The 12,846-nt window shown below is 39.6% G+C and overlaps 2 protein-coding genes across 2 annotated transcripts; both read right to left on the minus strand.

Annotated features, from left to right (window-relative positions):
* Positions 1-328: 328 nt before the first annotated feature.
* Positions 329-2,927, minus strand: LOC105041641 (uncharacterized). Its single transcript, XM_029263523.2, has 2 exons — positions 2,454-2,927; positions 329-743 (listed from the first exon to the last, which is right to left on the minus strand). Exons 1-2 carry the CDS (start codon positions 2,897-2,899, stop codon positions 578-580), a joined length of 612 nt encoding a protein of 203 aa, XP_029119356.2. The 5' UTR covers positions 2,900-2,927; the 3' UTR covers positions 329-577.
* A 5,750-nt stretch (positions 2,928-8,677) lies between these two features.
* LOC114912642 (probable glucan 1,3-beta-glucosidase A) lies at positions 8,678-12,049 on the minus strand. The gene is made up of 8 exons (XM_029263521.2): positions 11,749-12,049; positions 11,353-11,472; positions 11,068-11,259; positions 10,803-10,961; positions 10,362-10,531; positions 9,957-10,112; positions 9,119-9,468; positions 8,678-9,035 (listed from the first exon to the last, which is right to left on the minus strand). The coding sequence occupies exons 1-8, from the start codon at positions 11,935-11,937 to the stop codon at positions 8,854-8,856; spliced, it is 1,518 nt and encodes a 505-aa protein (XP_029119354.1). The 5' UTR covers positions 11,938-12,049; the 3' UTR covers positions 8,678-8,853.
* Between the last annotated feature and the right edge of the window lie 797 nt (positions 12,050-12,846).

The following is a 12,846-nucleotide window of genomic DNA, read 5'->3' on the forward strand; positions in this document are numbered from 1 at the left end:
TAATAGTTCTTCTTCATGGTTTGAGCATGTAATCTATAAAAGAAATGCGCAGTTTCATTCGATTTTCTTGGGTTCTCTTCACTTCAAAACTGAAGGAGCAGCAACCACCAAACACTAGCTCGGATGGTATCACCTCTCGCCTCAGGGGTCCAATCCCAGGGATCTGCCCCTTTCCAGGGTTATTTCATGTTGAGGCTTCACCAAAAGGGTACAGAAAACACCGAAGGAGCAGCAGGAATCACCTGAAGAAGATGGGTAATTTTTGACTACTAAGATCCATTTGAATCACAAGCCTACTGAATTCCATAATTATGAACGTCTGGAAGCATTTAATCTAAAAGAAACTATAAAATCAACATTAATACGTGAGGTGGAGAACCACTAGCACATAGCTGTGCGTACATTTCTGAAGATTAAAACTTTTCTGGTGCCGGAATGCTAATGAAACCCATCTAATATGATTTGTTTTGCCTACTAGTAATACATTATTTTTTTTAAGAAAAGGAGAGTTTTTGCATTACGGCATGCATAGAAAAATTACAGTATGAAGATCCTAAAGAGAGGAACAGTGATAGTTTTAAGCAGCAGCAACTGTTTCACCATTACTGGAGGCTTCAGATCCTGCAGTTGCCGGGGGTGCTTCAGTCCTCAGAGATGTCAACGAGCACTTCTGTTTCTCTTTCTGATCATCTAGCTTAATTTGGTGCTCCCTGCACTGCAGACTACAGAACGCAATTTCACCCCTGGGGACAAAGAAGTAGGTCAGTACAAATAGGTCCCAATTAGCTTACAAGAACGAAGACTAAGCACTTCAAGTGGACATCGAAGATTGTAAGATGCTCCTGGTTCGGGAGGTGTCAGCAAATGAGGCTATATATTCTCCGCACAACTTGGGATTCACAGAGTGTAATAATTTTACCGTTTAGGACAAGCATATGTAGATGTAAGCACGCATGCAAAAAAGAAAATCCCATAAGAATCTATAAACAAATCTTTGAATCAATAATGCAATGTATCATCAAAAAGAATCAATACTGCAATGATAATTCAAGACTACTCTTGGGCTATGATACAAGACGAGACATCGAGACGGCTAAAAATATAATGCATAAAAGCCTGATGATCCAGTGGATATACCCTAGAACCACAAAAACCAAGTGTCAAGACCATAATTAACAACCTTGTTCCAACTTGTCTAGCTGTTCATGCCTATGAAAAGTTGACTCAGCTGTCAGTATAAACTTCTTCCACTCCTTGTTTTTAACTTCAGTCAGATATCTTTATCTTTCATGACTTAAACCATAAACCTCTCATATGGTGGCATCAGTGTCTAATAATAATTTGCGAACCTCATCAGATCTCAATTACTTAACATATTCTGACACCATATTGATCCTCACAAGCCTCTCCAGGTTCTTAGACAATTCCAACCAAGTGATTTTAGATCTTCCGATTCACAACCCTTCAACAAAACTGCAATTAACAAGTTAATCTAGAGAGAATTATAAATTCTGATGTATTGTGGGCTAACCACAACATTCCTTGATGGCTTGGAAGTCAAGGTATAATATTTGTTAGGTGTATTAATATGTGTATGTGCACATAGACATGGAATTATTATATAGCAGGCATGCAGATAAAGGTAAAAATAAATCACAAAATCCTTTTAAATCTTAACCATCAAAATGAATTATAAGCTTTACCTAGAAGACCATTCCAAGCTACACTATGGAACTTGAGAAGAAAGGACTTAAACCACAGAAGAACAAGAACTCAAGAATTTAAGTGATCTAAAGAAATTTTGTATATCACATATATGGGCTTTATAATACAACTGCTAATCAATTAATTAAGAAAGGAAAAAAAGAAGAAAAAGAAACAAGAAAATCCTAGAACTATTTTAACCACCTTTCTCTTAAAAAAAGAAAAAAAGTTCATAAAGACCAAACAGACAATCAGATCTCTACTAAGAAAGGTACAAAAGAACATGCAACCTAGGAAGATAAATCCACACGATTGTTCCTACTAATACTGAGACCCAAACCTTACATCAAAGGGATAAAGTCTAATATTTACTTGAATTTGTTTAAACCAATGAAGATAAAGGATGAAAAAAATAAAAAACCTATGAGCATAACACATAACAACCAGATAGTTATTTCAAGATTTTATAAACCGAGAATTGTAGTAAACTAAATCAAAAACAAAAGAACCAGAGTAGCTCATAGATATAAAATAATATCTCAAAATAATCACTTTTTGAAAGAGTGGATTGGACGTTCCAAAGAAAATAAAATTGCCTGCAATCTACGGAAACCAATAAAAATCTCATCTTTTTCGCTAATATCAGCACATCTTCCACAAACACACAAAATTCACAAATAAGATACCAGATTAAGGGGTAACAAAGTGTTTTTTCCCCCACTTTTTCTCCATCTGAGATAAATTTATACCTATAGATGTAGGTATCGATTCCAGGGCCGAGGTGGCGCTTGCAGAGGCCGCAGGAACTAAGGAAGGGGGCCGTCCCGGCCAGCTCGAAGGTGCTGAAGCTCCGCCGCTGCGTGCTCCTCGGCGCCGTCTGCCTCCGCCGCTGGTGGCCTCCGTCGTCCGAAGCCGCCGACGCCGCCGCGAGGTCCGCCTCCGAGAATACAGTCACGCTTGTCGACCGCCGCATCGGCGGCCGCCGCCGCTTCCCCGGAAGCATCTTCGCCCTGCGCCGCCCTCTCTCTCGCTCTTCCCCTCTCGCGGGCTTCGTAGAGCGGCGGAGCAACGAAGGTGAAGGGGTTGAGAGGTGACGTGGCTCGCGATGGGCGTTGTTTGGAGGAGGGAACGAGAGGGTGGCGTGATAAATAGATCGAAGAAGAATGAATATCTGCCGTTGATCTGAATTCTCCATCCACGCGTCCGTGGCAGCTCTTAAAGGATATTTATCTGAGAATAATTTTAATTATACTGTATAATTTTTTAAAAAGAATAACTTCAATTATTCTTATTTATAATTAGAATTTATTAGGATATCCCTATATAAAGATCTAGCCTGTGGGCCTCGAGCTCAATCTATACTTTTAAGGCCACTATAAGTACCAATTTGAATCCTAACCCCGTGAGCTTGTTGGTATCTGGAATAGAGTTGTTTCTTTCTTCCTACAAAATTCAAGCTAAGAGTGTCTTAGATTGATATGGCCATATGATCATATGGATTTTTCAGTCCATAAATCCAATAGAAAATTCAATGTATATGCTATTGATTTTCTAAACAAGTCCTTAATTGGTAGAAGTCTAATCCTTGCATCACTCTGTTAATATTAATCGATGATTGTTATTTGCCAAGTTCGATCTTGGACCTTATGATCCTTCCAAATTGTTGTGGTAAGGAAGGATGATTATTTAACAAATTAAAATTCCTAGCCATTCAAATTTAAAAATATTTTTTTCTTTTCATAAAAATCATAAAAATAGCAAATAACAGTTATCATTAATTATTTAAATTTACAATTTGATTTATTTTATTATAAAATTATCAATGTGTATCATGGAATTCTATAATATAACCTTACGTCTCTAGAAACCATCTTTGAGAGAGTTACATCGACTGTTATTTGAAACATCCATTCATGACTTAGGAAGAACATGGATGAAATGTGGATGTACTGTAAATGACTCAAGCCATTGCAAGTCATGCAATGCCCATGGTGGGCTTGCATTACTATTTTCAAGACAAGGTTGAGCATAGATTGAGTAGGTTCAAACTATCAAACTTAATCTCCAGCGTCAATTTTGAGTCTGGTTCAAGTTATTCTTTCTGTTTCAGGGAATTAAAGAGATCCAGAGAACCCCTAAAATCATATATCTATATACTTCAGGCTAATCTTTAACACCATACCTCATTCTACTCGATGGAATAATTGTATGAAGCCTGTCGATATCTAAAACATCTAGTTGCATTGGTATCTTATTTGGGGGAGAAAAAAGGATGGGGAGGCGGTTCTACCTACTTTATCAATTGGCACAAACTTGAACACCAAACAGAAGTCTTTAATTTTTGCCACACTTTGGCTGTCGAATCCACAGATTGATAAAAATGCAAGCCAAATACAACAACTAGATGGGAGGAGCACTGAGCAGTGTACTTGAGAACACTGTTTTAACCAGCTTTAGAGTTAAACAATTGTCTATCTAAAATGATTCCAAGTGCCACAGGACCATAGAGCAGCCCAATTCCTAGAACGCTGGGCCTTTGAGCATCCCTCCATGAATTGAAGGAACTAAGGCTCGTGAGTTGTAACCTCTGTTAGTTTGGTCTGCAACAAAATGCACATGCCCGGGCCTAAACCCATTTAAACTGGGTCTGGTCTTATTACAATGTGACACAAGCTAGTTGGGAAACTGGGTCCAGACAAGTATCCCTGAGGTCGGTATGCCATCTGGTAAAACGTAATATATGAATTGATAAACGTATGCAATATAATTCACTAAAAACATAAGCACCTGAGGAGGATGGTGGTCATATGTAATGTAACATGTGTAATTTATTTGTTGCATATCATCAATATATTGCCAAGAATTTGGTGACAATGAAGAAATTTATGAAGAGTTCAAGAACCTTTTTTTTTTTTTTTTTTTTTTTTTGTATAAGATGGAGATTATTCTGACTTGGTTATGACAAAAAGGAATGAAGGAAAAGTCTGAGAAAGGCTTACTTGACTGTAAAGAAATCTATTTCTACAACTGTCTGATTAATATTTGGGCCAAGGTTGTAGCTTTCATGCAAAACAAAGGATTTACCTTCCTTACGACCAGATAAGCCTTCCTGCAAGTCAAGGATTCCCTTTCCTTTGAATCGCCGTAGGACCACATAATGGTCACTTTGAGATCTATGCAGAGGATGACCGGAGAGTTGGGAGTGCTTTGAGATCTGCATGGAGTGCCATCCAATGTCAATGTCGTGAAAGAAAATTGATCATTCTTTTGCGTGAAAGATACAACCCAAGTCCTAATATTTGCATCCATGTTGCCCTATTCCATGGATCTATTTCTCGATTTGGTGTGCTCACCTCCATTCTGCGACCTAAGGGCACCGGGTAGATCAATAACGACCAACAAATTCTATTCCCTGCACATCCAAACAAGGAACGATTTAGTGTCTGCAACTTTTCAGAGCAGGTTTGGATTTGTTAAGTATAACATTTAGTATAACGGGAGGTCAATTAATTCGATTCGGTTGCCTGGTCCAAATTCAATTTGTTAGGACTTCACAAATCCTGAAAACTTATTGAAGCCTCAGGTCTAAAACCAGAAGAAGCAAGTTCTACCCCAGCTTTGCAAATAAAAATTTGGACATCTCCATAGAATCTCTTTTCAGATTTGTGGTTAATATGTCAAAGAGTATAGATTCTATTCAAGAGAAATTAAGGGGATCACTTACTCTGCCCATATGAAGGCATTATCCAAAAATTGAATTGCCCACGTACAAAAGGCTTAGGTGGTCTAGGGTCATGGGCAATCGACCATCCAACTGGGGATTCTCGCTGCATTGAGCCCATTTTAAGAGACCTAAGAGAAGTCATCCTCCACCGTCATGCACCGATGAAATCGTGCACAATTAGATAATAAGCAATAATCTTAGCTTATTTAAGACTATAGTATTCGATAAAATTTTTATGTTCAGATCGATCATGAAAAAAATTATGATCGGACCGTCATCACCTGCTACGTCTCCAAAGCACATTGTGCAGGCGTAAAATACTAAAAAAATAAAAATAGATAAATTTCAGAGAATTATATGGTATTTATCAAAATTATTTAAATATTTCTAAGATTTATTTATTTTTATTTATTTAGTATTTTAATATACGCACGGTGTGTTTCAGAGATATGGAAGGTCCGATCATAATTTTTTCATGATCGATCTAATCATAAAAAATTTATCCTATAGTGTTGAAGTTACGGCCATCATGCACCAATGACATCGTATATAATTATAAATCTGCCAATAAGAAAGGAATAAGAAATACTATAATTTGTTACCCGCAATAACAAAATGGAAAAGGAGATCGAAAGGTCACCTTGCAATTATCTTAACCAGTACTTTCTTGATGTCTACTTTATTTGCTAAGGTGCAAATTTTCATGTTATCCCAGCTTCAAGAAAATAATGACTGTACATCAAGTTGCAGCAACTAAAGGTAGCCAACGGCGTAAATTTCTCTGTCCCAGCTCCATGCAAGCTATTAACTTTGTTGGGTATTTTTTTTTTAGGCCAATATATGTTATTACTGATCCTTAGAGTTGAACACTGACTTATGTTGGAAGTGTTGACAAGCGAACAGGTGAACGAGGTGAAATGCATATCTCCAAATCTTCGGCCTCCACTGGTCCATAACCATTGGCAGGTTGGTTGTCCCCTCTCATTGTTGAAACTATAGTCATCAAGAAGACAGGTGGATCATCATCCCAACCTGGTGCTTTCTGGCCGAGAAGTCTGCAGTCAACGCACACGTAGAGCATCTGAGGTTTTCTTGGGAGGAAATTCTAGATTTAAACCCGAAAGGTGATGGTCTAGAAATCAAGGTGGCAAATATTTTTCCTAAAGACTGTGATAAAAATATCCGAGTATCTAAGGATAAACACAAAATCTCTCCCTGATGAATAAAGTGAGGCGTAGAAGTTCCCACTAATTTAGCCAAGTGCTCTTGGTCAAATGGTGAAAAAAATTTATTATCTTATGTCTTTTGTAGGAAAAAAGCTGAAGTCTGTATTGTTTGTTTATTAACTCATTTAGTAAAACACTGTAAAAGTTTAGTCACTGCTATAGAACATATCATGCATTTATATTCTGTCGGATGCAAGACTCGACGGCGAAATCCATTTGATTGGTCCTTCAGCAATCTTGAAAAGATTTGGTTCCTAGGTCGCTGTCATTGCGAACAGATTTTCGGCATCAAGCATATACCTTTGATTCTCTCTCTCTCTCTCTCTCTCTCTCTCTCTCTCTCAGGAAGAAAAAAAAAAAAAAGGCAAAGCTGTCTCGATGCACCATTCACCTTGGAAGAGATTAAATTAGTTCATTTTCAGCTTCGAAGGTTTACCTTGAACTTTTTCCAGTACTTTTGGGTTGTTGTCCAGCATGACCTCCTACTGTTCTTTTCTCAGCTTCATGAATCTAATTAGGACTTGGCCAGGATCAATTTCGCTTCGCTCACCCTCATTCCAAAGAAAAGAACATCGAATTAAGATCCCTTCCAACTACCGCCCTATTACTAAGGTCCGGACCAACAGACTTCAACCATTCTTGGATAATTAGCTCATTAAGCCAGCCCAAATTCCAATTTCCTTTGGATAATTAGCTTATTAACCTTTTATTTGTGGCGGCATCCGAATCCTCCAACATGTAGATGATACTATCATTTTTTGTGCAAGCTAAGAATGAGTGCCTAGCCACGTTGAATCTTATTTTCTATTATTTTGAGCTTGCTTCCGAAAAAAAGAAAGGGATGCTATCCAGTGAATCCGGACTATAGAAAAGACGAATCCTTTTTGCCGACCACAGATAGATCCGACTCTTCATGAGCTGGAAGGTGGGCCAAAGATGCTCTAACCTTTGACGGGATGTCGTGAATGGACCACCAGCCTTTTGGAACAAACTTCAATTAAAGATTGGCAATGGCCGGCAAATCCTTTTCTGGAAGGATGCTTGGCTCTATAATGCTCCACTTGCTCTATACACCCTGAGCCACAAGAAGAATGGCGTGGTGGAAGAATTCTTTGACCACAAAGCTCAGAACTAAAAAATCAAGCTGCCAATGAACCCATCCAATTATACATCAGGTCTCAGTTCTCTGATCTCTCCACTCTCTTGCCACGTGTGACCTTACAATATGGCAAGGATAGATTGGTTTGGAAATTAAGCAGCAAAAAGAACGTCTCAACTCTCAACCTCCTCTCTTTTTCTCAACGTGATAGGTGTCTCGTGTAACTTTGCACCCGGAGCCTTAACATCTAGCACAAATTCAAATGCTTCCAATGGTTGGCTTGGAGAAAGATGTTCTAGGGAGAAAATTGGGCAAAAATCTGGGACCCTGTATTATTTGCAATCAAGTGCCTGAAGCCGTTGACCACCTCTTCTCAACTTGCCCCCTTTTCAACTCAATTTGGATGGTTATCTGCTCAGCACTTGGAGTTCATTTGATTATCTTTGCATAATGTGGATCCATCGGAACTTCCCAAGAAACGTTCAGAATGATATCCTCATATTGATTGTGGCAATTGTCGAGAATGTTGGAAGGAAAGGAATGCCATTCTGTTCCTCAACAAGCACAGAGCCATCTCCTCGATTGCCTCCACCGGATTTCAGAGCTTCAATGATTGGTCTCTGATTCGTAAATATTCTGAACTTGCTCGCTTTATTGTTATGTGGGTAGAGATAAAGGAAGCGTATAGACTTTTGATAGATACCTGAATCTTTTGTTGGATGACCTTGCTAGCTACCGTGTCTCTTGCTCTGTTAGAGAAGCTGGTCTCTGTTTCTTTATCTTCTTATGCATAGCTCTATTTTTTTTAATAAAAGCTGGGTTGTTGTTTTGCCTCCCTCATCCCTCAAAAAACAAAAAAGCATATAGCTTTGATTCTGTCACATCTAGGTTTTTTGGACCACACAGAGACAAAGACACAAAATATTTACCTAAATACGATATATTGACTTATGTAACCCAATCAATTACAATGCAATGATCTTGGACATTTAAGTTTCCTAATAATATTTCCACTTGTCTCCAAGTGGAAATTCAACTCAATTTTGAGTATTATTCAGATAATTGTAGGAACTATCCAAGCTTAATCAGCAAAGCTTGGTCTACAAAGTAATGTAGCCATTTTGAATCATCCATTCCAAGCTCCAATGGTTATTAACATTCTTCAGAGTCCAGTAAGCCCATCCAAACGTGGCCCGCCCATAGACATTTAATTGGGCCTGCGCAAACCTTTGGTAGTCCTCCTTTGTTGCACCATTCACCTCCCATTCTGCCACCCATTCCCCTGCAGCACAATTTATCAATCATCAATTTCAGTCGACGACCGATCGAAAACGATGATAGGAAGGTCTTGAATTGGCAATTTACCAACAAAAGTGAGGGGGCCATTAGATCTGGTTATGGTAGCAAGGTCCTTGGATCGCTGGTTGTTAATGAAGTCGATGTTTTGTTGCACGGTCAAGCCATTGAACTGGTTGGAGAAGAGATTGTAGTAGTGGGTGTCGATGACAGAGCCCTGGAAGCCGCTGGCAAATGGGAGGAGCTCCGTGGAATCAGCTGATAGTCGGTTCGACATGATCACATAGGCACTGGATGTATACTTGCGAACAGTGTTGTATCCAGCTTGATAGTACTTTTCCAGGCTATCTAGTGTTACCCCGGGTGCTAGAGGCTCATTGATCAGCTCAATTGCAAGAAGGCTTGGGTCTTGAGCATACCTTCATTGAGAAAAGGAAGGTCATGAGTTCCACACTCTGGTTACTTACTTTGCAGAAAAAGTTGGACCTGGTTTGAGTCCAAGTTAAGACACATGTTGAAATATTACTCCAGGATTTATGTCATGGCCCCAAAACATTCATACAGGTTGGATCCACATTGAGATTTAGGTTATCAGCCAACCTGATCTTTGGGCTTCTTGTAGTTCTTGGGAAAAAAGAAAAATGCCAAATGGTAAAATAAAAACCTCTTTTGCTTTTGCCATATTGCCAATATTTCTATGAGAAATTCTATAATCCAAATATAAGAAAGTTATTGGATAAAAACACCAAATGTTTCAAGCCATATATTGTGAAATTTGTGCAATATGCAAAAATTCAATGAAGATAATTGCAAGTGCTCAGTTCAGGAACCATAATAAGGAGATTATTTTGATTAGGGTTGTAACCTTATAATACATTTGAATGTAGTAAAGACAAGGAAGGCCTACCTAGCTGTGAGAAAATCTATCACTGCAACTGTCTGATCTATATTGGCATCAGTCTTGCCCCATTCTTGAGAACCATCTCTTGTGCCACTGTGCTCGTTCCCATTCTGTGATCCAGGTGCGGCATGGAGGTCCACAATGACCTTTATATTATACTTCCTGCGCATTAAGATAAGGAACAGTTTTGTTTAGCAAATTTCAGAACAGAACATTAGGGTATGGCCTACCAAAGTTGGCCTCCTGCCAAAGATATAATTAATTCAGACCCTAGTTCAAAAATCTATTCTGATCATAAAGTATGGAAAGTTGGCAACGAAAGGTACGGTCACTTTGGAATTAAGGCTGATGAGTGGAATTAAGGTATGATTGTCTCAAAAGTTTTAACAAAAGCGGGATAGGATTCCTCACCCCGCCCATGTGAAAGCATTATCCAGAGCTTGGAGGGACCCACCAACAAAAGGCTTTGGTGGATTGGGACCACTGGCTATCCACCACCCAACTGGAATTCTCACAGCATTCAATCCATTCTGGGATATGAAGCTGAAGTCATCCTCCACTATAAAGGTGCTCCAATGCTCCTGCCACCATGGATAAACAAGTTCAGGACACCCCACCAAATCTCAGAGATGCAAATAATATATCTGAGCCTATGCAAGTGAACAAGTCAGCTTGTCAAAGTCAGCATTATAGGTTGACCACCATAGTCAAAAATGTAAAGCTTCAGAGGTGATGATTTCTAAAAGTCAGGCATCAATTAGCAGGATACATAACCACAATGAGTTACAGCTGGGTCAGCGTTGACAAGTCAGAATCAAAGAATTGATTTATAAGGTGTCCTCTCTTAATTACCTTCATGACTTGCGGCGCCTTGTCTGGCCCATAGCCATTGGTGACTTGGTACTCCCCTTGCAACGTGGAAACTATAGTCATCAGGAAGACGGAAGGGTCATCATCTCCCCAGCTGGTGCTCTCAGGATAGTCCGCGGTCACCGACACAGCCGTCTTCGCCTATGGACAAGCAAAGCTCGGCGCTGAAGAAGAACCATATGCCAATGGACGAGCAATTGATGGTAACAATGTACATAAATTGTGAAGGAAATTGCACCCTGAGTACCTGTATGAATAATCCATTTGGTGCTTTGATCCGAACACGCTTCGGGTTATTGGCATTCCTCACAATCTCAAGTGTCTCTGATTGGCCAGGGTCGGTCGAGACCGCCACAACGCCATCTCCTTGGCTGCTGAGGCCTACGAATTGCTCATGGAAAACCTTAAATTGGAAGGTGGACTCTGTGATTCTCCACAGCTGGTTGCAAGGCAATTAACTCGATATAAGATCAAGATTCGTGGGTTAAAAATTCTTGATATAGAGATAAGAAAGCAGAGCAATCATACGAACCGTGAAGGTTTCCCAGCCCGAAGCACTAGTCCGATTCGCGACGATGATCGTTCCACCACCATCCTCAGCGCACAAGTACATTTGCTGTGTCACCGACTTGAACTGGAGTTGGGTGCCATCCTAGAGTTGGAGAGGAAGTTAAGGCACATATTTGAACACGTAAACAAAACTCATGAATGGCTTAAAGACTAAGAATTGAGCCTCTTCAACTTTTAAAAAAAGAAAGCTACTGAAATCAGCAAATATGTTATCAAGCCAAGTATTTCGATATGCTAAAACGAAAGGATGGAATTGAAACCAGCAAATATATGCTCACGTATATAGAACCATGTAACCAAGACCGGAATTCCAAGGACCCATTTCAAGAAATAGTGCAGAAAGCAAGGGTTGTGGTACCAAGAGATCTTTGTTGGGTATGCCATCAAAGAGGGATGGCTCGATCCAGCCCTCAGTTACCAGCCATCCTCCGAGGTTGACAGCCTTAATTGGGGAAGAAGGGGTGGCTCTGGCAGCAGAGGAGAAGGAAGCGCGGCATGAGAGTACCAGGAGAATTGGCAGCCATTCTAGAAGATGGTGGAATGCCATAACTCTCTCTCCCTCTTTTCTCTCTTTTGGCCTGCAAGCTTTTCCACCGGAGTAGAATATATAGAGGTTTGGAACCTTTCGAACTGGATGGCCCCTCCCCAGTTGGGTTCTCTGGCAACTAAAAGTATATAGACAGGCCTGTGGAATAGCTGTTGCGTCCGATATTTCTCGAAGGATGCCGCGAGCGATGGGAGGCCTTGGGCACTGGGGAATGATACAAAGTCAAAGAAAGTAGACATTGGAGTATATTAAAAAATGTCGAACCTTGTCGTGCGCCTAAGGGCATCATGGCATGCCATCACGAGGAAGAAATTAGGTCTAGGTCAATAATCCATGATATTAACCGGTCTGGTTTGCTTTGATCCAGCCGGTGATTGGTTCAATTTATGTGCCAAAATTAGTCAATTAAAATTATTTAATTTATGCACTTATCCGAAGCATCTGGATCTCTCTCCATCAAGTTGATACGATCAGAATTCGATATATTTATTAAGAGACAAATACTGCTACGGATTGGATGGTGGCATATATTGTAGAGCATTTCGATGATTGGATCGGAAGATAGGATGAAAACTATCCGCAAACCTTGCAGGATCTTGTGTATCTTGATTTTTAGACTGTTTTCTTATCAGACTGATGTGATAATCTATTTGTATCAAAAAAAAAAAATAATTTATGTGCCGGATCAATTCCTTTGTTTTTGGTTTGTCAATTCATTGGTTGTTCTTTGTTTCTTTTATAGATTTGTGTGTTGACAGGATAACGTGTACTCCACTTTTGAAATTAATTTTCTTCTCTTCTCTTGGATTAGATTAGAGGGCAGGTTTTGGCATTACGGTATCACACATTCAAAATATTAAAACAGTTTATCTACATGCATGAATAAGGCTGTATACATACAACCCTTCT

The sequence above is a fragment of the Elaeis guineensis genome, chromosome 3 (genome assembly GCF_000442705.2).
Source record: "Elaeis guineensis isolate ETL-2024a chromosome 3, EG11, whole genome shotgun sequence".
In the NCBI taxonomy this organism is placed as follows: domain Eukaryota; kingdom Viridiplantae; phylum Streptophyta; class Magnoliopsida; order Arecales; family Arecaceae; genus Elaeis; species Elaeis guineensis.

Bases quoted from the DNA above. Each gene is read 5' to 3' on its own strand.
- LOC105041641 (XM_029263523.2), bottom strand. From the start codon at position 2,899: ATGGAGAATTCAGATCAACGGCAGATATTCATTCTTCTTCGATCTATT. The intron at 744-2,453 runs GTATAAATTTAT...CTTTGTCCCCAG, and splicing joins ATCGATACCTACATCTATAG to GGGTGAAATTGCGTTCTGTA.
- LOC114912642 (XM_029263521.2), bottom strand. From the start codon at position 11,937: ATGGCATTCCACCATCTTCTAGAATGGCTGCCAATTCTCCTGGTACTC. The intron at 10,962-11,067 runs GTACTCAGGGTG...GCTTGTCCATAG, and splicing joins CAAATGGATTATTCATACAG to GCGAAGACGGCTGTGTCGGT. The intron at 10,113-10,361 runs GTGAGGAATCCT...CTTAATGCGCAG, and splicing joins AATGCTTTCACATGGGCGGG to GAAGTATAATATAAAGGTCA.